Source organism: Babylonia areolata, chromosome 12 (assembly GCF_041734735.1).
Source record: "Babylonia areolata isolate BAREFJ2019XMU chromosome 12, ASM4173473v1, whole genome shotgun sequence".
Classification (NCBI taxonomy): domain Eukaryota; kingdom Metazoa; phylum Mollusca; class Gastropoda; order Neogastropoda; family Buccinidae; genus Babylonia; species Babylonia areolata.
In genome coordinates this window covers 8,369,122-8,395,940 of record NC_134887.1, presented here as the reverse complement: position 1 = coordinate 8,395,940, position 26,819 = coordinate 8,369,122, and the positions used below count along the sequence as shown (strand labels likewise).

Below are 26,819 nucleotides of genomic sequence, written 5' to 3'. Positions count from 1 at the left end.
TTCTTGTTGGTGTTTTTTTTGTCTCTGTGTGTGTGTGTGTGAGTGGGTTGCACGGTGAACACACAACACACAGACAAGTGCGGAAAGTTTTTATGTGCCCTGACTTGACTTACTTGACTTATTCCTCTTGATTCCTTGGGGAACATAGGGCCGCAGCAACACTCCTCCAACGCACCCGGCTCTGGCTGGTCCTCTTCAGTTCGGCCCACGTCATTCCGGCCGCCCTTGTCTCTGCCTCAATGCGTCTCCGCCAGGTCTGCTTCGGACGGCCAACTTTCCTTTTCCCCTGTGGGTTCCAATCAAGAGCCTGTCTTGAGATGTTTGTTGCAGGCTTGCGTAGTGTATGGCCTATCCATCCCCATTTCCGTTTCTTGATTTCCGTCTCCAGTGGGGCCTGTTTTGTCATGTTTCAAAGTTCTTCATTGGAGACAACCTCTGGCCATCTGATGTTCAGGATGTTTCTTAGACATCTGTTGGTGAATGTCTGAAGCTTGTGGGTGCTGGTCTTTGTCACTCTCCACGTCTCTGAGCCATAGAGTAGAACCGACTTCACGTTGGTGTTAAAAATCCGGATCTTGTTGCGGATTGAGAGGGCTGTCGATCTCCAGATTGGTCGAAGGGTGTTGAAGGCGTGTCTTGCTTTGTTGATACGGCTCTTGATGTCTTCGTCCGTCCCCCTGTCTTTGCTGACAACACTGCCTAAGTAGACAAACTTGTCAACCTCCTTGATGTTCTCTTGGTGTAGTTGCACTGGATCTTGCTTCTTGTTGTTGACCCTCATGACCTCTGTTTTACCAATGTTGATTTGGAGTCCAGTCTTCGTGTGTGTGTTGTCTGCTGTGGAGGCATTCAGTTGTTTCTTGTTGGTGTTTTTTTTGTGTCTGTGTGTGTGTGTGTGAGTGGGTTGCACGGTGAACACACAACACACAGACAAGTGCGGAAAGTTTTTATGTGCCCTACATAAACTAAATAGAATATAACTAGAATAAAGTACAAAATGAGCGCTCTGTGTTATAAATGTATTCACAACTCTGCCCCTTCCTATCTCTGTGGCTGCCTTCACCTCTACACTCCATCTCGCTCCCTACGATCGGCTTCGGATCCACTCTGTTTACGCATACCCAGATTCAAACACTTGACTGTTGGCTGCCGTTTTTTCTCTGTCTCTGGACCTTGTAATTGGAATGAACTTCCTCTTTCACTTCAAAGGTCTCCACAATCAGCTCTTTCGAGTCTGGCCTTAAAACCCACCTCTTCCCAAAATAGCCTCCCTTCCCTGCCTCTTCCTTGTCTTTAGTTTTTTGTTTGTTTGTTTGCTCTTTTTTTTTCTCTTTTTTTGTTTGTTTTGTTTTTGTTTTTTGTTATTGTTGTTGTTGTTTTCCTCCAGTTTTAGAATTATGCATGCATTTGAATTACTAGCGCGAAAGTGCTTTGATTTGTCTCTGCACAAGATTCAGCGCTATATAAATGTAATAATTATTATTATAAACGAAGTTCATTCATCCACTGTTCCATTCACTGTGTGTGTGACAGGACTACATGAGCTGCATGCTGGTGTTTGCCTCGGCCATCGCCAGTCTGAGTGCTGGAGTGTCTGGCAACATCGACCCTGCCTTCATCGGCCTCTGCATCAGTTATTCCCTCATGGTACTTGTGTGTGTGTGTGTGTGTGTGTGTGTGTGTGTGTTTCTTGGCCAACTGTCCACAGGGATTTTATTCTCTCAAGGTAACGGCCAGCAATCCATAGGGGATTTATTCCCTCATGGTTATGGTCAACAGTCCACAGGGAATTTATTCCCTCATAGTGTGTTGCTAAGGTCTACAGTCCACAGGGGATTTATTCCCTCATAGTACGTGTGTTGCTAAGGTCTACACTCCACAGGGAATTTATTCCCTCATAGTACGTGTGTTGCTAGTGTCTTCAGTCCACAGAGAATTTATTCCCTAATTGTAAATGTGTTGCTAAGGTCTACAGTCCACAGGGAATTTGTACCCTGATAGTACGTGTGTTGCTGAGGTCTACAGTCCACAGGGGATTTATTCCCTCGTAGTGCATGTGTTGCTAAGGTCTACAGTCCACAGGGAATTTATTCCCTCATAGTACGTGTGTTGCTAAGGTCTACACTTCACAGGGGATTTATTCCCTCATAGTACGTGTGTTGCTAAGGTCTACAGTCCACAGGGAATTTATTCGCTCATAGTACGTGTGTTGCTAAGGTCTACAGTCCACAGGGGATTTATTCCCTCATAGTACGTGTGTTGCTAAGGTCTACAGTCCACAGGGGATTTATTCCCTCATAGTACGTGTGTTGCTAAGGTCTACACTTCACAGGGGATTTGTTCCCTCATAGTATGTGTGTTACTAAGGTCTACAGTCCACAGGGGATTTATTCCCTCATAGTACGTGTGTTGCTGAGGTCTACAGTCCACAGGGGATTTATTCCTCGTAGTACGTGTGTTGCTAAGGTCTACAGTCCACGGGGATTATTCCTTATATGGTTTACTAGCTCATCAGGATTTATCCTCATGTGTTTGCTAAGGTCTACAGTCCACAGGGGATTTATTCCCTCATAGTATGTGTGTACTAAGGTCTACAGTTCCACAGGGGATTTATTCCCTCATAGTAGTGTGTTGCTAAGGTCTACAGTCCACAGGGATTTATTCCCTCATAGTATGTGTGTTACTAAGGTCTACAGTCCACAGGGGATTTATTCCCTCGTAGTATGTGTGTTACTAAGGTCTACAGTCCACAGGGGATTTATTCCCTCATAGTATGTGTGTTGCAAAGGTCTACAGTCCACAGGGGATTTATTCCTTCTATCGTGTTCAAGTTACAGTCCGGGATTTTTTGCTCACATCGGTGTTGCTGAGTCTACATTCACAGGGGATTTATTCGCTCATAGTACGTGTGTTGCTGAGGTCTACAGTCCACAGGGGATTTATTCCTTCATAGTACGTGTGTTGCTGAGGTCTACAGTCCACAACGTGTGTTACTAAGGTCTACAGTCCACAGAGAATTTATTCCTTCATAGTACGTGTGTTGCTAAGGTCTACAGTCCACAGGGGATTTATTCCCTCATAGTACGTGTGTTACTAAGGTCTACAGTCCACAGGGGATTTATTCCCTCATAGTACGTGTGTTGCTGAGGTCTACAGTCCACAAGGAATTTATTTGCTCACAGTACGTGTGTTGCAAAGGTCTACAGTCCACAGGGGATTTATTCCTTCATAGAATGTGTGATGCTAAGGTCTACGGTCCACAGGGAATTTATTCCCACGTGGTACATGTATTCTCTTGGTCAGCAGTCCAGAGGGAATTTATTTCCTCTTGGTAACACTTAACAGTCCACGAGGAATTCATTCCCACATGGTACATGTGTTGTCTCGGCCAACAGTCGACAAGGAGCTATGTCACTGAATGTGTCACTGAAGTTTTGTGATAGTTTTGCATCACAAGTTTGTGTTTATTCCTTCTGGTCTTGAGAGCCTTACACTTCTTGGTGAGTCTGCCAAAATAGTTATTTTGAAGTGACATGCTTACGTGCACGCGTGTGTGTGTGTGTGTGTGTAAGTTATATATCCAGTACATATATGTGTGTGTGTGGTGTGTGGGTGTCTGTGCGGTGTGGATGTGAGGTGTGCATTTGTATGTCCGTGTGTGTGTGTGCTTGCATGGTGTGAGTGAGTGTGTGTGCATATGCATGTATGTGTGTCTGTGTGTGTGCGTGCGTGCGTTGTGTGTGTGCGGTGTGTGTGTGTGTGTAACAGGTATCTGGCCACCTGAACTGGATCGTGAGGGTGTCCACAGAGGTGGAGATGGCCATGAACGCCGTGGAGAGAGTGCTGGAGTACACAGACACCCCCACTGAACCCAGCACCGGAGAGAAAGAGGAGTGTGAGTGACTAATGGGCTCAGGGAGATGCATTTGTGTGTGTGTGTGTGTTATGCGTTTGTCTGTGTCTGTGTGTGTGTGTGGATGGAGGGGGCTTGAAACATGTGTGTGATTGTATCATTCCTCGATTATATGCCTTCCCACTTTAAGTGATATCAGATACACACTCCCCCTCCCACCCACCCCCAAAAAAAGGAGGGAGTGGGGTGGGAAAATGCTCATGTGAGTGTGTGTGTGTGTGTGTGTGTGTGTGTGTGCCTCTGTGTATGTGTGCAGTTATCATGGATGTGTAGTAAAACATTCATAGAACCCTAGTTACTGTTTGTTCGCAAACAAACGTGCACACACACACACCCAAATGTAGCATATACTTGCCGCACCGAAAAAGAACCGATAGCAACATAAATGTTGTCCTCTGGCTAAATTCTGTAGAAGAAATCCACTCTGATAGGTACTCAAATATATACATATATATATATCCATGCTTTCGATGCCTGAGCAGCACGTTGGGTCATGGGGTTGGTTGGGGGGTGGGTGGGTGCGGGTGGGTGGGTGCTGATTATCTGGTGTGGTTTTCCGCAATTTATCTTTATTCTTATCTATTATAATCAATTTGCAATATAGTAGGCTGTGCTTATAATTATATTCAAAATAATGTTTCTTAATTCTTTCTGTTTTTACATTAAGAATACTAGTTATTACCTGCAGTGTGTGGTTGTATGTATGAAACGGTGTATGTGATATTTTTTAAAATTTGTGTCTTCGTAATATTCGTAAAAGCTGTTGTTGACTTTTACAGTTATGGTCCCCATGTTGTTTACTTGTCTATGTTGTGATAATGCACCTGACCAAATTTCTCCAGTTGGAGATAATAAAGTTATTCTTATTCTTATGCTGCTGTCAGGAACAGGCCAAGCAAATGTGGTGTAGCGTATATGGAGCTGTCTCAACGCCGATGACACCACCTGGAGATACTGAAATTGTGTGTGTGTGTGTGTGTGTGTGTGTGTGTGTGTGTGTGTGTGTGCAGGCAAAGACATGCACGACGAATCGTGGCCGCCAAAAGGCAAGGTGGTGTTCCGTCATGTCAGTCTGACGTACGATGAGGGGCTGGACCCTGTGCTCAGCAACGCTTCATTCGTCATCAACCCTGGGGAGAAGGTATCGCTGTGTCTGCTGCTCTGTGTGTGTGTGTGTGTGTGTGTGTGTACGTGTGTGTGTGTGTGTGTGTGTGTGTGTGTGTACTTGTGTGTGTGCTCAGCAACGCTTCATTCGTCATCAACCCTGGGGAGAAGGTATCGCTGTGTCTGCTGCTCTGTGTGTGTGTGTGTGTGTGTGTGTACGTGTGTGTGTGTGTGTGTGTGTGTGTGTGTACTTGTGTGTGTGCTCAGCAACGCTTCATTCGTCATCAACCCTGGGGAGAAGGTATCGCTGTGTCTGCTGCTCTGTGTGTGTGTGTGTGTACGTACGTGTGTGTGTGTGTGTGTGTACTTGTGTGTGTGCTCAGCAACGCTTCATTCGTCATCAACCCTGGGGAGAAGGTATCAATGTGTCTACTGCTCAGTGTGTGTGTGTGTGTGTGTGTGTGTGTGTGTGTGTGTATGTATGTGTGTGTGTGTGTGTGTGTGTGTGTGCTCAGCAGCGCTTCATTCGTCATCAACCCTGGGGAGAAGGTATCAATGTGTCTACTGCTCAGTGTGTGTGTGTGTGTGTGTACGTACGTGTGTGTGTGTGTATGTATGTGTGTGTGTGTGTGTGTGTGTGTGCTCAGCAACGCTTCATTCGTCATCAACCCTGGGGAGAAGGTATCGCTGTGTCTGCTGCTCTGTGTGTGTGTGTGTGTACGTACGTGTGTGTGTGTGTGTGTGTGTGTACGTACGTGTGTGTGTGTGTGTGTGTGTACTTGTGTGTGTGCTCAGCAACGCTTCATTCGTCATCAACCCTGGGGAGAAGGTATCAATGTGTCTACTGCTCAGTGTGTGTGTGTGTGTGTACGTACGTGTGTGTGTATGTGTGTGTGTGTGTGTGTGTGCTCAGCAACGCTTCATTCGTCATCAACCCTGGGAGAAGGTATCAATGTGTCTACTGCTCAGTGTGTGTGTGTGTGTGTGTACGTACGTGTGTGTGTGTGTGTGTGTGTGTGTGTGTGTGTGCTCAGCAACGCTTCATTCGTCATCATCCCTGGGGAGAAGGTATCGCTGTGTCTGCTGCTGTGTGTGTGTGTACGTGTGTGTGTACGTGTGTGTGTATGTGTGTGCTGCTCTGTGTGTGTGTGTGTGTGTGTGTGTGTTTTCTCCTTAACAGAAAACTGACTTAGATTTCTTTCTCTGTCTCTCACAGGTATTGATGGAAGTGTTAAGTTCGTCTGAACAACGGAACTCTATTTATTTTCCTGGTGCTTTCTGCATATTTGACATAGTGGGTGGTGGTGTTGGGGGTGGAGGCTGTATCAAGTTAGAACGAATTTGTCCATTTTCTGGAGAAAAAAAATTCTGTTGGAAATCTTCTCTTTTCTTTCTCCCTTTTTTTTTTTTTTTTTTAATATGTTTTTTTTTTTTTATTTTTTGTGACATCCCCTTCTTTCTTATTTTCTGCCTTCCCATTCTGGTCACTTGCATTTGTTCTGGATTCTATTTTGTGTGTGTGTTGGTTTGTTGTTGTTGTTGTTGTTGTTGTCTTCCTCCAGACTTGATAGCTGGGCATTTTCATTGTGTTGTGTATTCTTTGCCTCTCTCTTTCTTTATGTATTTTTTTGTAGTTCTCTGAAATTGTCATTCTTTTTAGTCTTTTTTTTTTTTAATTTTTTTTTTTTAATCCTTTGGTGAGAATAGATTGTTGTTTCTGAGACAGTTGATAGCTTAAAAAAAAAAAAAAAAAATCACGACAAAAGATTGTTATTTCTGAGACTGTTGATAGTTTTATGAAAACAAACGACCACCCCTTTTGAAAACAAAGGCCTTTTGAACAAAAAAGAAAATTCTGTTATAAATGATTTTTTCTTCTTCAAATTGTTTCAGGAGTGCAGCATGATAATATACATGTTTTATGCTATCATCTTCAGTAGTGTGGGAGGCATGACAGAAATAAGAGTGATGTGGAGTGATGGCCTAGAGGTAACACGTCCGCCTAGGAAGCGAAAGAATCTGAGCGCACTGGTTCGAATCACGGCTCAGCCCTCTACTAGACCTTGAGTGGTGGTCTGGACACTAGTCATTCGAATGAGACGATAAACCAAGGCCCTGTGTGCAGCATGCACTTAGCGCACGTAAAAGAACCCATGGCAACAAAAGGGTTGTTCCTGGCAAAATTCTGTAGAAAAATCCACTTCAATAGGAAAAATTGATAAAACTGCATGCAGGAAAAAATACAAAAAATGGGTGGCGCTGTAGTGTAGCGACCCACTCTCCCTGGGAAGAGCAGCCCGAATTTCACACAGAGAAATAAAATGAAATACAAATACAAGAGCATAAAGTGTGTTTTTTCTGGAAAGTCAGTCATCACAAAACATACCAAAATGGGTTGTTTTTTTTGCAGTAATAAGGGTAAAAATTGTGTTATCAAATCTGCGTATAATTGGCCATTGTCGGAACAGCAGTCGCCATCCTGCCGTTCTGATCGTCAGAGACACTTCTTCTTCTTCTTCTTCTGCGTTCACTCGTATGCACATGAGTGGGCTTTTACGTGTATGACCGTTTTTACCCCGCCATGTAGGCAGCCATACTCCGTTTTTGGGGGTGTGCATGCTGGGTATGTTCTTGTTTCCATAACCCACCAAACGCTGACATGGATTACAGGATCTTTAATGTGCGTATTTGATCTTCTGCTTGCATATACACACGAAGGGGGTTCAGGCACTAGCAGGTCTGCACATATGTTGACCTGGGAGATTGTAAAAATCTCCACCCTTTACCCACCAGGCGCCGTCACCATGATTCGAACCCGGGACCCTCAGATTGAAAGTCCAACGCTTTAACCACTCGGCTATTGCGCCCGTCGTCAGAGACACAACTGACTATCATACATAAATATGGAAGAAGAAAAAATCTGCCCATGCCCCTTTGAAACATGCAATGTTTGTGTGCGTACAGGTGGGGGTGTGCGGTCGAACGGGCAGTGGCAAGTCCTCGACAGTGCTGGCGCTGTTTCGGGTGCTGACCATTTCTGACGGGGAGATCCTCATCGACGACACCAACATATCCCACGTTCCACTGCACCACCTTCGCTCTCGGCTGGCCATCATCCCCCAGGATCCGATCCTTTTCTCCGGAACATTGAGGTGAGGGCAGTGTGGCCTTGAATTTGTGTTTATTCATTATACATGTTTTGACATTTGCTGAAGAAAGAGAAACAGCCGTAGGTACTGGCGAGAACCCCAAGAAGCACTGTCTCCACCCGCCCTTGGAGCAATCCTGCACCACCCTTGGAGGCCTGCGCTGTGTTCACGGTGGGTGCAGGCATGCACTGGACACTCCATTAAGAATTCAAGGGACATAACTGCTCCCGAACAAAGGCAAAAGAGACCACAGGATGCAACTCGTGACAGCCTTAAAAAAAGTATCCCTTTGGGTGTACCAACCAGTATTTCATGACTGCAGAGCCCACCAGCAAAAGACACCACCCTCCAGCTGCTGAGCACACCCCACAGACCAAACCACCCCTGTCCGCACACAAATGAAGACAGTGCCACTCCAGACACAGCCATACGGTCTTGTGTGCCCTCAAGAGAGAATCCCAAGTTGTAGCCTTTCCCACTGTCAACAGTGCCGACATTTGCTGAGACACAGTCACTCACTCATGATCATCCGAAATGGAGAAGGCTGGTGCACGAGTCAATATCGTGGTTCCCTGACGGTTTCCCGTGGAGTTAAGGGACCAAGGCAAGCAAGCGAACCAAGCAAGCATATATCTTTAACCCTTTCGCTGCCAGGAAAATAAAATTTAAGTGAAATCTATTTGCCAGGGTTTTTTCACAAAAAACGGGTATAAATTTTCAAAAAATTCTGTGCTCTTTGTTATTGGAGAAAGACCCATAAAAGTATATATTTTCTGAAAGGTAAATGAATAAAGAATACAAAACACATGATGTTTTCCCATTTTATGCATTTTAAGTGACATGCTGTTGTTTTGAAATCTGTGTTTTGTTTTTTGTCACATTTTCAACTTGTTCATTACAAACATTAGTCTGGTAATTTGCACAAAAATATCACTTTCTGGACAAATGGATATCTGCACACACAAAATCATACTAGAACAACCACAATATAAAAAAACTGAAAAAGAAATAGATGCATTGTGACTTCTGCAAGTGATAATATGGATGTGAGGCCACGCCCCCTCAGTCTCCACCCCCCTCCTCTTCACCCCTCTCACACCGTCACTTCATCAGACCGCGTTGGCTGAGTGCCAAGAAAATAGCTCATACGGTGCCCTGCTAAAAATTCGTCTGCTAGAGTTGAACAGCCTGCATCACTCACTGATAGTTGTATCTTGGCCACTCTCTTGATTGCTCCCTTTATTTTCTATCAAATCGTCCTATAAATGTTCACCACTGTCTTCTCCTTCGAATTTATGCTCCAATTCTTTCTGACCATTAGCTAAAGAAAGTAATCTTGGTTGATTTAGTTCGCCACGAGCGCATGTCTTGAGCACGGAGTCAGTCCGACATTTTGTTGAGCGAGCGAGGAGAGGAGCCAGGCAAAGACTGCGGCCAGTAACCCAACCAAAACGTTCAAATAAAGGACTGCCTTATGACGCAGATGGTGTTTCTAGCTATGAATAGAATCCAGAAAGATTCCCCAAGCTAAAGCTACCAGCATTTTTGTCAACGAACTGAATGCAAAGCAGGGAAAAGTCAGAATATTTCGATGACGAGTTATCTCGTCATGCAGGCAGCGAAGCATACATGCTTGCCATGACGAGTTATCTCGTCATGCAGGCAGCCTAGGGGTTAAAATATTTTTTTTCTGATTTTGTTTTTGCTCAGTGCCTTAGCACATTGGGTTGCATTGCTGGTCAGATTATTTATTCATTTATATATTATATGTTTATTTCCAAAAAAAATATTTCTCAAATTTTTTCCTCAAGCATGTTGGGTTATGCTGCTGGTCAGGCATCTGCTTAGCTGATGTGGTGTAGCGTATATGGATTTGTCTGAATGCAGCGACGCCTCCTTTGAGCTACTGATACTGATACTCTCAAAATTGTTTTCCTCAAGGCCTAAACACATCGGGTTATGCTGCTGGTCACATTATTTATTTATTTATTTACTATACATCTGTATTTTAGGAATTTTATTTGTTTGTTTTTTTTCCCTCAAGGCCAAAGTGCATTGAGTTACGCTGCTGGTCAGGCATCTTCTTAGCAGATGTGATGTAGCGTTTATGGATTGGCCCGAAAGCAATGATGCCTCCTTGAGAAAGTCAACTGAACTGGTGTTGCATTCCGAGGATTGTTTTGTTTTGTTATTGTTGTTATTGTTTTTTGTGCCCCAGATTTTCTGATGATGGCGACTGAGGTGATGATGCTGTTGTGGGGGTCTTTTAAGGTTTGGGATTACTGGACAAGACTGTACTCTTAATCTGTGCGTGTGATTTTTGGATATTACACACACACACACACACACACACACACACACACACACACACACACACAGAATGGAGTGTAACCATTTCACTGATCGACCACACACACACTCACAGGTTCAACCTGGATCCAGACCACAGGTGGTCGGATGACAGGTTGTGGCAAGCTCTGGAGTCTGTACAGATGAAGAGCGTGGTGCAGGCTTTGCCAGAAAAATTGGGTATGTAAATCAAGTTCTGTGAGTGTGTGTGTGTTTGTGGAGGAGGGATATATGTGTGTATGCATGCATGTGTGCCTGTGTGTGTGAGAGAGAGCATGGAGCAGTCTTTGACAGAAAAAAAGGAAGTATGTGGATCAAGTTCTCTTCTGTGTGTATTCATTGATTTTACATCTTTTTCACAATGAGTGGTGTTAGACAGGAAGAGGAAGAAAAAAAACTGCTGGGGAGGGGGGGAAATTCACTGTTTGTGCACGTGGGTGCATGGTTTCCAGTTCCAGAATAGGTCTGTTTATAAAATCTGGTGTTTGATGATACAAGATAACTGGGTGAATTAAAAAAAAAAAAAAAAAGAGAAAGAAAAACCTTGAGGGATGACATTAAGTAAGGGAGCAGTCCAACGTCCTTAGAATGGGTAACTGACGACTATGATCATAAACTTATAGACTGTTCAACAAAGATTTGAAAAGATCGTGTATTAGCAGTGGACTGCTGAAGATGTCGACACTGGCGATACTTCCAAACCAGGGATGTGGGACATTAAACATAGCAAGTTAGCATGTGATCTGTGAGCGTGTATATGTATGTGTGTGTGTGTGTGTTTCACAAAAAAACAAGCAATATTTTGAAAGATCAGTGCTTTGCAAAGACAGTTGACTGTTTCCCTAGGTTATAGGAAATTTAGAATAAAATGTAAAAAAAAAAAAAAAAAAAAAAAAAAAATGTTGGTACGATAACAAGAATGTAAGGTACAGTGCAAATCAGTGTAGGACATTTTTTGGTAACACATCTTCTGTGCAAATATTATGTATGAATACATCTTTCTATCAATCTTTCTGGATTATCTACCGGAAATACTGCCTTTAGTTAACTGTTGGATGCACTTGCAGATATTTATTTGTTTGTCTGTCTGTCTGTCCATCAATATCCATCTATATATTAAAGTCCTATCTGAAGTTCACTGTTGTGTGCACTTGCAGAACAGAAACTGAAAGTGTACAGTTCTGTTCCAGATGCTGAGGTGAATGAGAATGGGAGTAACTTCAGTCTTGGGCAAAGACAGGTCTGTGCAGCTTCCAGTTGTTGTTGTTTTTTTCATGCTATAATATTCTGTTCTGTTCTGTTCTATTTACTTTATTTATCTCCGTAAAGAGCACTGTGCATGTATGTTACAGTGTTTCTTCCTGTACTTGTGCAAGCGTGTATTTGTGTGTGTGTGTGTGTGTTTATGTGTGTGTGTGTGTATGTGTGTGTGTGCGTGTGTGTGTGTTTATGTGTGTGTGTGTGTATGTGTGTGTGTGCATGCGTGCGTGCGCGTGTACGCGTGTGCATGTGTGGTGTGTGTGTGTGTACGTGTGTGTGCGTGTGTGTGTTCGTGTGTGTGCGTGTGTGTGCATGTGTGTGTGTGTGTGCGCGTGCGTGTGTGTGTGTGCGCGTGTGCGTGCGTGCATGCATGCGTGTGTGCGCGTGCCTGCTTGTGTGTGGTGTGTGTGTATGTATGTTTATGTGTGTGTGTGTTTGTGTGTGTGTGTGTGTGTGTGTGTACACATTGTGTCTCCACTTGTGTGACTCTGCGTGTTTTGTTTGCAAGTGTGTGCTGAAGTATTATGTGGTTTTGCAACCAAAATGAGAGGCGCTTAGAGAGTTTGATTGCACTATGTTTTTCCATGTAATTTTTTTTTTATTCTTAAATCGTAGAGTAGATAGAAACACAGAAGCAAAATCTTACACTAACAAATGATGAATTTGTGTTGCCCTGAAGCAAAATATAACATTAACCAAAGAGAAATTAACGTTATATGATGACATGGTTTCTTTGGATTTATAAAAAAAAAATATAGAAAACCATGTCCTAAGGTTATAATCAAGAGCTAAACTCTGGCGAGACTGTGGAATAAAAAGGTATTTGTCTTTCATTTGTTTGGCAGTGACAGTAGTTCTTGATTTGATTTGATCTTATCTTATTTTACTTTGCTTTACTCTTTAACTTTGTTTTATTTTATTTTACTTTTAACTCACTCAGTACGGCCAGTCCTCTCTTCTCCTCTACACAGACCCCTCGGATGTCCAGTGGGTGTCTGAATGACCCAACCTTTAGCTTCCGTCGTCAGAATTGTGGTATTCTTTGTCAACATTCACCTCTTCAGTATAAGAGCCTTCCGCTTGCAATATTTTGATGATGGCAGTTGGGGTGAAACGCTGTTAGAGTCGTCTCTTTCGCCGTTCGTATGGAGAGAGTTAATTTGATCTTATTCTGTTTGGCTCCATTTTATTTCATCTCATTTTAATTTTACTGCATATTCTTTGTTTTGTCTTTTTTATATCTTATTATTCTATTATATTTTATGGCATCTTATTTTTGTTTCATTCTGTTTTACACTGTTTTGTTTTACTTTATTTCCGTTTTATTTTATGTACTTTATTTTGTTTTACTTCTTTTTGTTTTATTGCACTTTGTTTTATTTCATTGTACTTTGATTATATATATACATATATATGTATATATATATATATATATAGAGAGAGAGAGAGAGAAATAGATAGATAGATGAATAGATAGGTATTTATATACATATATTCCATTCTCATGGCATACATATATTCCATTCTCCTTTTTTTTTTTTTTTTTTTTTTTTTTTTTTTGTACGCTTATAGTTGACTTAATCAAGTTTTTGCGTCTTATACATCTTATTAGTAGTAGTAGTAGTTCTTTTTTATGTATTTATTTTTATTTTTATTTTTTTCTCAAGGCCTGACTAAGCACGTTGGGTTACGCTGCTGGTCAGGCATCTGCTTGGCAGATGTGGTGTAGCGTATATGGATTTGTCCGAACTCAGTGACGCCTCCTTGAGCTACTGAAACTGAAACCATTCTCATGTTGCCAGCTGCTGTGCATGGCCAGAGCACTGGTGCGTAACTCGCGCATCATCATTCTGGACGAGGCGACGGCCTCCATCGATCATGAGACGGAGACTGCTGTGCAGGACATCGTGTGTGGGGCAGACTTCCAGGGCCGCACTGTCATCACCATTGCTGTGAGTTAAAAAAAAATGTTTGTCAAAAAAAAAAAAAATTGTTGTTACGAGTTAAAAAAAAAAGTTTTTACAAGTGTGGAACTTGATTGGATAAGACATATTGAGCCTCTCAGTGAAAGAACAAGTACAACATGGGATTTGATTGAATTCATTTCCTTTTTTTTTTTTAACTTTCGTTTGTCTGTATGCTTGTATGCAGTGTGGATGTGACTTGCAAATGTGTGGAGTTCTTTAATTGTGTCTTGAATAAAAGAATCTTTTTATCCTTTAAAACAAATCTAAACACATTCCTTTCCTGCAGCACAGTTTTCCGGTTAACAGGAACTTTACCCTTCATTCCTGGAGGCCGGAAAACCGTGCAGCAGAGAATTCCCCCTTTCCTTCCTGCAGCCCGGAAAATCAGTTCTCGCGTTAAGCGCTTTGAACTTCCCGCGAGTCACGTCATCAGTACGCATCATCTACGGCGATAGCCTTGAGATGGCCTTAGTGGTCGGCGAGGCTCTAAGCACCATAATTTCATTTCATTTACGCATCATCTATCCTTGACCGGATTACTAGCGGGGCAGTGTTTATGAATGGAATGGATGCCAGACACCCCCCTCCCCAGGCTGTGGAAAAGTGGCCACCACTATATTCTTGCTGCTTTGCTGTGTAGACACACAAAAAATGGAATGTGTAGAAAGTTTGGATTCAGACCAGTTTTCTGATGATGAGTTTTACAACGCTGTGTCAGATAATGATTTTGATCTGTTTCAAATAAATGACAAGGAGAGAGTGCAGTTAGCTGCGGCTGAAGAAGCACAGATAGCGGGTGATGAAAACTTCAAAAAGTGCAAGTGTGGAAATTATGGTGTATATTTGTGCAGTAACTACTGTGACTGCTTCAAGGTATATCACACACGTGTCACCTTTGTGTGGCATATTACGTGATGACTGTGACACGGACATGCGTATCTAGAGAAAGTATTGCTTCTGAATAGTTTTTGTTCAAGAATTGTGTAGATAATAATCAGATTCTGGTTCAGTGACTGCTAGCGGAGTGAAAGGCATAAGTTCTCTTTGAGACGAAGTTCGAATCATTCATGTGATAAGGACAATAGCAGTGACAATTGTGACAGTTTTCATGGATATGACTAGCAGTGTGGCACTGAGATACTTATGAGGCACTACTCGGTGATTACCTGCATGATGTGCATACTCTGCAAGCAAAACACTGTCCTGCATGTGGTACGTACTCGTATGTGCAATCTGTTTGACTCCAGACTCGCCTGTTTTACACCTGAGTGTCACCATAGGTGTCACCATATAGTGTCAGCAGGGTCACAGACAACTTCTCATATCAACTCTGTATACAACAGTACATGACAATCCACTGAAAAAGAACCCATGGCAACGAGAGTGTTGTCCTCTGGCAAAATTATGAAAAAAAGACCCCCAATCTGATAGGTACTCTGATATAAAAGCATGCACTCAAGGCCTGACGAGTGTGTTGGGTTATGCTGCTGTCAGGCATTTACCAAGCAAATGTGGTATATTGTGTATGGATTTGTCCGAAAGCAGTGACATCTCCTTGAGAAACTGAAACTGTTATATCTTCTTCTTCTTCTTCTGCGTTCGTGGGCTGCAACTCCCACATTCACTCGTATATATGCGAGTGGGCTTTTACGTGTATGACCGTTTTTAACCCGCCATGTAGGCAGCCATACTCCGTTTTCGGGGGTAATCTGTTATATCAAAACAACAACAACAAAAAACAAACAAAAAAGAACTTGCCAACATTCTGAGATGATGATGATGATGATATGAATGTCTCCTCTGCAGCATCGAATCTCCACCATCAAGCAGTACGACCGGGTGATGGTTCTGGACAACGGGTTCCTGCTGGAGTTTGCTCCCCCTGCCGAGCTGCTGGCCGACCCCCACAGTCTCTTCTACTCCCTGGCCACGGCCATGGCCGGTGAGGGGAACCATGCGGCCGGCATGAACCATAAACTGTTGGTGCCTTCCGTGCATTCAGAGTGACGGGCCTTGATTGAGCGGACCAGGCTGGGGGATGGCCGGGGACAGGTGCCATCCAGTGACGAGCTTTAATTAATGAAGTGGATCATGCAACGATTTGTTTGTGTCTGTGTGTTTTTGTGTGCACCATGTGTGTGTGTGTGTGTGTGTGCGCTAATGTTTTTGTAAGAGGATAACTACAAAGTGTCAGTGCGAAGGAAAAAGAAATGTGTGTGTGTGTGTGTGTGTGTGTGTGTGTGTGTGTGTACATTTGTGTGTTTGTTGGAGGATGATTTCAGAGTATCTGTGTGTTTGTTGGAGGATGATTTCAAAGTATCTGTGTGTTTGTTGGAGGAGGATTTCAGAGTATCTGTGTGTTTGTTGGAGGATGATTTCAAAGTATCTGTGTGTTTGTTGGAGGATGATTTCAGAGTATCTGTGTGTTTGTTGGAGGAGGATTTCAGAGTATCTGTGTGTTTGTTAGAGGATGATTTCAAAGTATCACCCCAACCCTGCCCCAGGGAAAGAGAGAGAGAGAGAGTGTGTGTTTGTGTGCACATATGTGTAAGAAGATGATTGCAAAGTTGTCTATGTGAAGAGAAGAGAGAATGTGCTTGTGTGTGTGTTTGTATAGGTGTGTGTGTGTGTGTGAACACATTTATGTGAGAGGGTGTTTTTACAATTACAATGTTTGCAAAGGGAAAATGAGAGAGAGAGAGAGAGTATGTTTATTTTAATCAAATCTTGGGTATAAGAGAATTTGATAATGTATACATATGAATAGGAGATTGTGTAAGACATGACGTCAAATTTTGAGAAACTTTTGTAGAGATACCTTGTGCAGACTGTTTGTTTGTTGTTTGTTTGGTTTTTTTTTTATAAGAAAAAGCGATATAAACTGTTATGTATCTAAATATTTAAGTGTTATAGGTGTGTATTTGCGTGTTCATTTTTATGATAAGCAAGATGTACTGTAATATTTTTTAAATATTTGAGTGTTGTTGGTATTTGTACATGCGTTTGCATGTGTGTGCATGAATGAGAGAGGATGGGGAGGGGGGAATTAGATTGCAAATGTCTGCATGTATTGTTACATTTTGTTTTTGTGAGAGAGAGAGAGAGAGAAAGAGAGAGAAAGCGAGAGGTAGAGTGACTATGAGGAAAAGTATGTGGGTGTGTGGTTTTGTTGTTGTTGGTTTTTTTTTGGTTTTTTTGTTTTTAGTATGTGTGACATGCACAAACATGGGCAAAGCACAAAACGTGTGCACTTTCATGTTTGTCTGTTTGCATTGATGGATGTTTTAAGAGCTCATGGAGAGAGTGTCTGCATGTTATAAAAAGAGTGGAGACGCATGAATTCCTCAAACACATTTGTGTTCTTTCAGAATCAAGGAGCAGGGGGAGGAGGCTGTGCAAAAGATAACTATCCACATTTGTGCCTCTTTCAGAGTGTGTGTTGAAACTGAGCATGATAGAATGCTGAAGAGCAAAGACTTCAGAGATAAGTGGTTGGTCGGTCACTGATTTAATAATGTCTGTTCACTGAAGTGATTTTAGATGGGAGGGGGAAAAAAGTGCTTGTGCTGTGCTTTGTGTGTGTGTGTGTGTGTGTGTGTGAATAAGAATGCGCTCGATCTGTATATATTTACTTATGTGAGAGGAAAGAGAAATTCAGAGGTGTTTGTGCTGATCCATATATGAAATGGAATTCATATTTGAAAAGGAAAAAAAAGTAGCTTTATTGTGTTTATATATACTTAAACTTGCCTACATGTCAGCATCAGTATGAGATTCTATTATTTTTCGAGAGGAATCTGTACAAATGTTGATACATACGGAGTAAGTATATTTTTCTTTATGAACGTTGAAAAGTGTTCTCACAAAATCAGGGAGTAGCATTTCTAATGAAACCAAAACAAGGAAGATGTTTCCTACCTTTGCCAAAAAAAAAAAAAAAAAAAAAATCTCTGCACAAGTGTGTTTCAGTCTTTCTGACTGACCAGCTGTCCACTTCTTCCCACACACGCTATGCAGCTGCCTCATACCTTAACCCCTTGACTGCTGAATCTTGGTGAAATGAGATCAGTGTGGCGAGACTGTGAGGCACATTTACTACTTTTTGTGTGCTTTCAAGTGGTGACGCTGGTTTTGCCGATCCAAAGGTACGCAGTTCAAAGAGGAACAAGTTCAAAGACAGAGTGACGGGTGCAATAGCCGAGTGATTAAAGCATTGGACTTTCAGTCTGAATATCGGTGACGGCGCCTGGTGGCTAAAGGGTGGAGATTTTTCCGATCTCCCAGGTCAACATATGTGCAGACCTGCTAGTGCCTGAACCCCCTTTGTGTGTATACGCAAGCAGAAGGTCAAATACGCACGTTAAAGATCCTGTAATCCATGTCAGCGTTCGGTGGGATATAGGAAACAAGAACATACCTAGCATGCACACCCCCGAAAGCGGAGTATGGCTGCCTGCATGGCGGGGTAAAAACGGTCATTCACGTAAAAGCCTACTCGTGTACATACGAGTGAACGTGGGATTTGCAGCCCATAAACGCAGAAGAAGAAGAAGAAGAAGGAACACAGGGTGGTCATTGACATCCTGACCCGAGAGCTGTGTACTGTCGCAGTTTCAGTTTCAGTTTCAGTAGCTCAAGGAGGCGTCACTGCGTTCGGACAAATCCATATACGCTACACCACATCTGCCAAGCAGATGCCTGACCAGCAGCGTAACCCAATGCGCTTAGTCAGGCCTTAAGGGAAAAAAAAAGAAAGAAAAAAAGGTAATAGTCCTTCATTGACGAGAATACTCACCAGCAGGAGTCGAGGGGTTTATTTGAGATAGCTGCTGTTTTATTTGATCTATTTGTTGGTTGTTGGGTTTTTTTTGTTTTTGTTTTTTTTATAATTTATTTTAGTTTTTATTTCAGTTTAGTTTACTGCGATATTTCTTATCAATTATTTATGTTTGTAAGTGTTTGATTAAAAACATTTTTTTCAGCATTAAGTAAGTTCTCAAGGCCTGAACATTTGATCTGTTATGAGTAAGTCAGGCTTTTCTGTCCCCCTTTTGTCTCTGGGTTGTGTGTGTGTGTGTGCGTGTGTCTGTGTGTGTGTGTGTGTGTGTGTGTGCAGAGTGTGAAGATCAGTCTGCATGCTTTGATGCCTCCTTGAGACTGAAACGTGAGGCAGGATGTCTGAGCTGGAACTCATGATGATGATTATCATTATTATAATTGTTATTATAAGTACAAACTTAGATGAAATGGCATTTCCCTTTAAATGAGGTTGCCCATTCGATTGCACTCCAGTAATGGGCTGTGGTGTTTCATTTTTCTGTTTTCTAGTCCTCCTTAAGTGCCAAAGCGGCATACTGGATCAAACCGATGGCATTCATTATTTGTTATTATCATTACTATTACTTAGATTAACGGCATTGACCATTACACGACACACTGCCTGTCGGGTTGCACTCTAGCATAGCAGTGAATTCTGGTTTCATTTCCGTGTTCTAGTCCGTTACTTGCTGAAGCGCCATACTGGTTTGAGCTGACAGCATTCATTATCATTATTATCATTACTGGTGATAGTGATGGCGAGTTGCTGGGATCAGAGGGTCATTGAGAGGAAGGTCCTTGGCGACAAACCCTCTGGTGGCTGTGCAGACCGTTGTCATTACTGTTGTTAAGATGAAGCGTACGTTGCCCGTTCAAGGCGTTTCCCTTTCGGTTGCGCTCAGGTAGTGGGTTCTGGTTTCATCGCTCTGAATTTCTAGCCCATGAGTGCTGAAGGGCCACACTGGATTGAACTTGTGGTGTTGTGTGTGGCTGTGTAAGAAGCGAAAGGGGAAAAAAAAACAAACCCAACCACCATGCTGTGGTTGTCCTTAGAGAAGGGAAGAGGCTTTCTAAACTCACCCACCGAATGCCATGTTTGTGTTCTGTTACTGAGAGACTCAGTATGATTTATCCCAGCTAATCACAGGTCTATGTTTCTTCCTTCCTCTGGATGTGTGATCATGTGATCAGCTGTGCCGAAAGACAGCGATGATAAGAAGAAGAAATGTACTTACTTTGCGTTGAATATGAATAATGTGAAGAAGAATAAGAAGAAATGTACTTACGCAGCACTAAATCTTGTGCAGAAACCAATCAAAGAGCCTTGAAACCAAACTTTCACAAGCATCTGTAACTCTGAAAGGAAGGAATGAAAGACAAAACTTGTGAATGCATATAAACAGAAAGCCAGAGAAACTAAGGACAGAAAAAAGGGAGGGTGTGTAGAAACTGTTTTGGAAAGAGGTAAGGTTTTAACAAAGGTCAGTGTTGGAAAAAGCCGAGTGCAGGGATTTGACAGAGCGAACAAGGGAGATCATTCCAAGCGCAAGATCTGGAGACAAAGAGAGAGTGGTGACCAGCTGCGGAGTGCTTGAATCTGGGAATGTACAAGCAGAGTGGATCTGAGGCAGATCGTAGAGAGTGAGATGGGGTGTCGAGGTGAAGGCAGTCACATAGACAGGAAGGGGCAGTTTTGTTCATGCATTTGAAGGCATGCGGGCATGCTCAGTTGAACACTCTGTGGCATGCTTGATAGTCTTGCTGTCAGGGCTCAAAACCATCAACTTTGCAGGCATGTGTGTACACATATTGGAATTGAGGAATCACTTTTACCCCCCATTCTGAACTTCTTTCCCCCCCCCCCCTTTTTTTTGGAGGGGAGGGGAGGGTGGAGGGAGGGGGCTTCAGGTTATGGGGAGGGGGGGGGGAGAGGGAGGGAGGGGTTTTGTGGGGAGCTTTATATTCTGTGGATAACGATTGACATAAGGAAGAGAACAGTTATCGCCTAGTAATTGCAAATGCCTGTGTGGTGTTTGAACCATGTGTACAGTGAAAGGGAAGGAGAGTAGACTGACGAGAGACAGTGTGGTTGGTGGAATACTGGAGCAGCCACTTGTTGTGGTTGTCAGCCAGGCATTATTCTTACATTTTGTACACCACTGGAATGTCAGTAAGTGAATTTGAATGACTTGAGTACATCGATGCGCAATAGCCGAGTGGTTAAAGCGTCGGACTGTCAATCTGAGGGTCCCGGGTTCGAATCACGGTGACGGCGCCTGGTGGGTAAAGGGTGGAGATTTTTACGATCTCCCAGGTTAACATATGTGCAGACCTGCTAGTGCCTGAACCCCCTTCGTGTGTATACGCAAGCAGAAGATCAAATACGCACGTTAAAGATCCTGTAATCCATGTCAGCGTTCGGTGGGTTATGGAAACAAGAACATACCCAGCATGCACACCCCCGAAAACGGAGTATGGCTGCCTACATGGCGGGGTAAAAACGGTCATACACATAGAGGCCCACTTGTGTGCATACGAGTGAACGCAGAAGAAGAAGAAGAAGAAGAGTGCATCGATATTTCAGCAGGGAACGACTGACGTCAGATTGATTGAACTCTTTGATTGTTGGGTGTGTTGTTTTCATTTGTTAATCTCTGGTTGAATCAGTGTGTTTTTGACTGTTGTTGGACGGTTTGTTTGGTTTAAATAATCTTTAATTATTCAACAATACACATGATTACAATGCAATGAATGACAAAAGAGCATCAACAAGCTTAAAGCTTATACTGTGCTCACAACGTTGCACTTCAGTTTTATCATGCGGCTGATGAACCGTATTATGACGGTTTGTTTCTGTCTGTTAATCTCCAGTTTGTTCAAGGTGGTTTTGATCATTGGGTGTTCTGTTTTCATTTTGCTTGCTGAAAGTGTGTTTGATTGTTGGGCGTTTTGGCTCATTTGTTAATCTCTTGTTTATCCAAAGTGTGTCTGAGGTTGCGCACATTGCACAACACAAACGATGAGAAACCTGCATGCACAATCTTGATCTTTTGAGAAATATATGTTGAGAAGGGGAAGGATTGTACGTTCACAGTATGGTAAGGTGGGTATGTGTTTTGGGGGTTTGTATTTGTACACGATACTTTTGCGTGTGAATTTGTATAGGTAAGACTGGTACACATTTTGGTATTTGTATTTGTACATGATACTTCAGTGTGTGAATTGTATTTATTCCTTGTGTTTCTTACAGAGAATTCACCAGTGCATGATGTTTGTCTATGGATCAGGATGTGTTCATTTGATTTTCCTTGTCATTCTGATTGTCTAGTCTTGTCTCAAAATAACTAGTCTTGCCTTTTGTGAAAGGAAAAGACAGAGTCCTCAATTTTGTTTATGATTTTTAAAAAGAAGTTTTTTTCATAATGATGCAAAGACGTATTTTCTTGTAGGCATGTGTGGCCATGTGTCAGTTTTTCTTGGTTGGGTTTGAAAGAAAAAACAAACAAACTGTGCGGTGATAAAAGCGTTTTTGCTCAGCGGTAAAGATAGAAATTTATATCATTTTCTTCTTCTTCTCTTATTTTCTTTATTGTTTAAAAAATTTTTTTTTCTGTTCTTTTATTTCAAAAAAACCCTTTCTTCTGTTTTTTCAGTCAGTTCTGAAACTAAGTCATCAGTAGTTTGTAACAAAACTTGTTCATTTCCAATCTTAAAACACTAATATCTATTTTATTACTGAGCTTCACCTAACTGCCCTTGGTCTCTGCGTGTGCGTGTGCGTGTGTGTGTGTGTGTGCGTGTGTGCGCGTGTGTGTATGTGTGTGTCAAAATGATACCTTAACATTTTCGCTTCACAGCTGGTTCTGTGGTTTAGTTAAGCAGCTGAGTTTTTCACAAGCACGTTTACCATTTATCTCTTTCACTGCCACAGGCGACTTGACTTTAGTTGACTAGACAGTGCACCACCATAGGTAACATTTGTCAACATGGAGGGGTCATGCCGATAAGACCATTTTCTGATTGTAACAAAGCTCGACAGCTGCAGCCGGTTTCCCCGCTAATAGAACAGTGACTAACTCATGCTCCCTGACCCCTGACCCATGCACCCTGACCCCCTGACCCCCTGACCCAGTTTGAAGTGAACAAGTCCATCGTGATGTTTTGACACGAACCGAAGCCTGTGACTGAGAGCATCATTTCTAAAATATTTGGCGCTGGGAGGTGGGTTTTTTTTTTTTTTTCGGGTGGTTTTGTTTCCACAGAAACGTGGCAATGAAAGAGTCAGTGCCGTTCCCCGTCTCCTTCCTGCCCTCTCCTGAAGGTGTGGACACTGACGGTGAAGGAGGGAAGGGACCTGATGGGATCCCAGTTACAGGATGCGCTCTTTCAGAGACGGTCACGCATGACAGGGTGGTGACTTGGAATTTTTTTTTTTTTGGTTTGTAGCAGCTTGCTGCTTCTGTTGGAGTTAACATCCGGTCTGATAGATGATAATGATGGGTTACAATTTGTGACTCAGTGGTTGCTTTGATATTTTCACTGGGTTTTTTTTTTGTTCGTTTATTGTTGGTTGTTTGTGTTGGGTTTTTTTATTTGCTCTTTTTAGTCTCAGGTTCTGTTTCTTAGTGTTTGCATTGGTTCTGCTTTTGTTTGCTCTGTGTATGTCTCAGCTGTCCGTTCTGCTTTTGTTTGCTCTGTGTATGTCTCAGCTGTCCGTTCTGCTTTTGTTTGCTCTGTGTATGTCTCAGCTGTCTGTTCTGCTTTTGTTTGCTCTGTGTATGTCTTGGCTGTTTATTCTGTTTGTATTTGCTCTGTTTATGTCTCAGCTGTCCGTTCTGCTTTTGTTTGCTCTGTGTATGTCTTAGCTGTCTGTTCTGCTTTTATTTGCTCTGTGTATGTCTCAGCTGTCCGTTCTGCTTTTGTTTGCTCTGTGTATGTCTTAGCTGTTTATTCTGTTTGTATTTGCTCTGTTTATGTCTCAGCTGTCTATCCTGTTTTATTTGCTTTTCGTATGTCTTCACTGTTGGTAATGTTTTTATTTGCTCTGTGAGTGTACTCACTATCAGGTCTGTTTTCAGTGTTTTAATTAGTTCTGTTCACATGCTTCATACTGCTTCTGTTCTGGGCCGCAAATAAACTCTGTGACTCAAAAAAAAAAAAAAAAAGACAAAAAAGGCACACACACAAAAAAAAAAACCCCTTAAAACAAACTGGAGACAACAGGTGTCATTTCACCTTCTTTCGCTTACTTGCTGACTTAAGCTTCCAACTGACTGAAATGCAGGTTTGAGAAAACTTTTTTTTTTAATTATATACATTAGGCAGCTATTCATATTTCAGCTTAATGCTTTCAGTTTCCAACTGCTTGCTGTGATTAGATGCTGACTTTTCTGTTTGTTAGATCTTTGCTTTTCTTTTGGTCCATTGTCATAATTATGCACGTTTAGACTGGTGATGCGGACCCTGACTCCACATGTAGTGCAGTCAAGTTCAAAGCGGGTGTTGGGGGAGGGGGGATTACGGGGGGTATCGAGGGGAAGAACAATCTGGAATGACATGAGGACAGCGTGTGTAGAGACTCACAGAAGTCTGGAAAAGTCTTTGAAACACGAGAGAAACCTTTCCAGTGCTAGAAAAGTCTTGTGGAAGATGTGAGAACCCTTTCCAAGGTTGGAAAAGTCTTGGAAACATACGGTTTGCCCATCAGGGTCTTGAAAAGTTTTGGTGTTTTGATAAAACCCTTGACCAGTACTGTTCAACAAACGGCTTAGTGCATTGATAATAATAATTAGTATTTATATAGCGCTGAATCTTGTGCAGAGACAAATCGAAGTGCTTTCACACCAGTCATTCACAAGCATGCCTAACTCTAAACTTGAGAAACTGAAGACAAGGAAGAGGCAGGGGGTGGAGGCTATCATGGAAAAAGGTGGGTTTTAAGGTCAGAATTGAAAGAGCTGAGTGTGGAGACCTGACGTAGCAATTAAGGGGGTACAGGGCAGAGAGTTCTGTTGGGGGTGTGGGTGTGGGTCCTTGTGATATATGGGAAAGAGTGTAATTATTGTATTTTTAGAATAGTAAGTGATGCAATACTCATTTAAGTTTGTTTTTTTTTCTTTTTCTTTTTTTTGTCTTTTCTCACTGCTTTATTATTCATTTTGATTTCTGCTTTGGACTGTTGCATTGCATTTCATTTTGTGCTGATCTAAAAGCTGAAGGATCCAGAGCTGTTTCCTTTTACTGAAGAAAAAACGACAAAAAGAACTTTGAGCAGCGTTGATACCGTGATATCTTAATATTGTATATTTCAGCAGTCCAGCAGTGTGGACTATTTTTCCGAGAACAATTAAACAGTTGATTCAAAACTGAGTTGGGATATTGTACGGATAGTTCTTTATTCTTTTCCGTTACACGACCAACATCGACTTTCCGATGATTCTGTCGTAGTTGATGCATGCAGGGTATTTTCGTGTCTCCATAACCCAACGAACACTGACATGGATTACAGGATCTTTATCGTGCACATTTGATTTTCCTGTGTGCGTATACACACGAAGGGGGTTCAGGCACTCGCAGGTCTGCACATATGTTGACCTGGGAGATCAGAAAAATCTCCACCCTTTACCCACCAGGCGCCGTTGCCGAGTTTCGAACCCGGGACCCTCAGACTGAAAGTCCAACGCTTTAACCCCTCAGCTATTGTACCCGTCCAGTTGTGCAATGCAGAAAACAAACAATCATGTGTCAAAATTCAGTTTGAAATAGAATAACTATAGATCAATGCTGTTTGACCTGAAATAGACACACAAGAGGCTTATGTGTTAGTAGTGCTATATAATGCTACACACACCGTATCAGTGTGATTGCTTTGTATTGATATCAGACTTGCCTGTTGTTTAATGCTGTATTCTGATACTGCTTTGTTGTTATTGTTGATGCTGTCTACTTCTTCGTTTTTTTCTTTTGTCTTTATGTTTTTGTATATATTTCAAATGAGTTATTAGTTACTGATTAAAACAAGAATAATTTCAATAACAAAACAGTATGGGTCCAAAATGCAGAAGGTTTCATGGGAAGATTTATTGAGTCAGTTTACTTTGTTTAGTGGGTTTGTTTTACTGACATACTTAATTACGTTTTAATTAATTGTTTTTGTTTTTATACACGTAGAGTGATGGCCTAGAGGTAACGCGTTCGAATCACAGCTCAGCTGGCGATATTTTCTCCCCCTCCACTAGACCTTGAGTGGTGGTCTGGACGCTAGTCATTCGGATGAGACGATAAACCAAGGTCCCATGTGCAGCATGCACTTAGTGCACATAAAAGAATCCATGGCAACAAAAAGGTTGTTCCTGGCAAAATTCTGTAGAAAAATCCACTTTGATAGGAAAAACAAACAAAACTGCACACAGGAAAAAATACAAAAAAAAGAAAAAAGGGTGACGTTGTAGTGTAGCGACGCACTCTCCCTGGGGAGAGCAGCCCGAATTTCACACAGATACTTACTTCCTTGGCCACCATAGGCTGTTGGGGCACCACGGATGGACCTTTTGACTGATTCCTCCTTCAGGTCAGGTCCTCGTCTCCAGAAGGATGCTTGGGGGTCTTTCAGTTATGAATAGCATCCACCCTTTCCGGAAATCCTGTCTTTCTTTGTGAAGTTTCCTTTTTTTTCTATTGCTCTCTTTGTTTCTGCATGTTTTGTTGTTTTTTTTGTTTTGTGTTTTTTTTTTCTTCCTTTGCTATTGTCTGGATTTTTTTTTTCTGTCTTCCCAGTCCATTCGCCTTTCTTTAGCATTGACAGTTGTTTTTTTTCTCTCTCTCTTTTTCCATGGTCTATGATTCAAATCATGATGTTCTGGTGATTAAGTTATGATATTGTGAACCTTGGGGTGGGCACTTGCTGTGCATTCTGGTGTGTTCTTTGTCTTTATAGCCTTTTTGTGTATTTTTGTGTAGCTTGATAGTTGGGGTTTTTGTTCTCTGGGAATGATTCAGGTTGACATTCTCTACACAGCCTAGTCTTATTTGCTTTAAGGAGCTTAATGGTTAAGATAATATGTCATGAACTATGTAGTTTTGCAGTTGTTATTTTGTTTGTGTGTGTGTGTGTGTGTGTGTGTGTTTGCTTTGTGTTTAACGCGGTTCATCTTTTTTTTTTTTTTTTTGGTTTAATTTACTTTGGTGGTCCTGACATGGCTGGGTGCGATCGGCTGGACTACAGATAAGCAACAGTGTCATGTAACGTGTGCTTCTTGG

At 42.1% G+C, this 26,819-nt stretch overlaps 1 protein-coding gene across 1 annotated transcript in view; it reads left to right on the top strand.

Moving 5' to 3' along the window:
• LOC143288371 (ATP-binding cassette sub-family C member 9-like) overlaps nt 1–20,333 on the top strand; it is a 91,716-nt gene extending 71,383 nt beyond the window's left edge. Inside the window, exons 30-37 of the mRNA XM_076596771.1 lie at nt 1,534–1,647; nt 3,769–3,895; nt 4,924–5,054; nt 7,982–8,169; nt 10,592–10,695; nt 11,706–11,755; nt 13,578–13,727; nt 15,549–20,333. Coding sequence (XP_076452886.1) covers nt 1,534–1,647; nt 3,769–3,895; nt 4,924–5,054; nt 7,982–8,169; nt 10,592–10,695; nt 11,706–11,755; nt 13,578–13,727; nt 15,549–15,749 — 1,065 coding nt within the window. The 3' untranslated portion in view covers nt 15,750–20,333. The remainder of the gene's footprint in view (nt 1–1,533; nt 1,648–3,768; nt 3,896–4,923; nt 5,055–7,981; nt 8,170–10,591; nt 10,696–11,705; nt 11,756–13,577; nt 13,728–15,548) is intronic.
• The last annotated feature ends 6,486 nt before the right edge of the window (nt 20,334–26,819 follow it).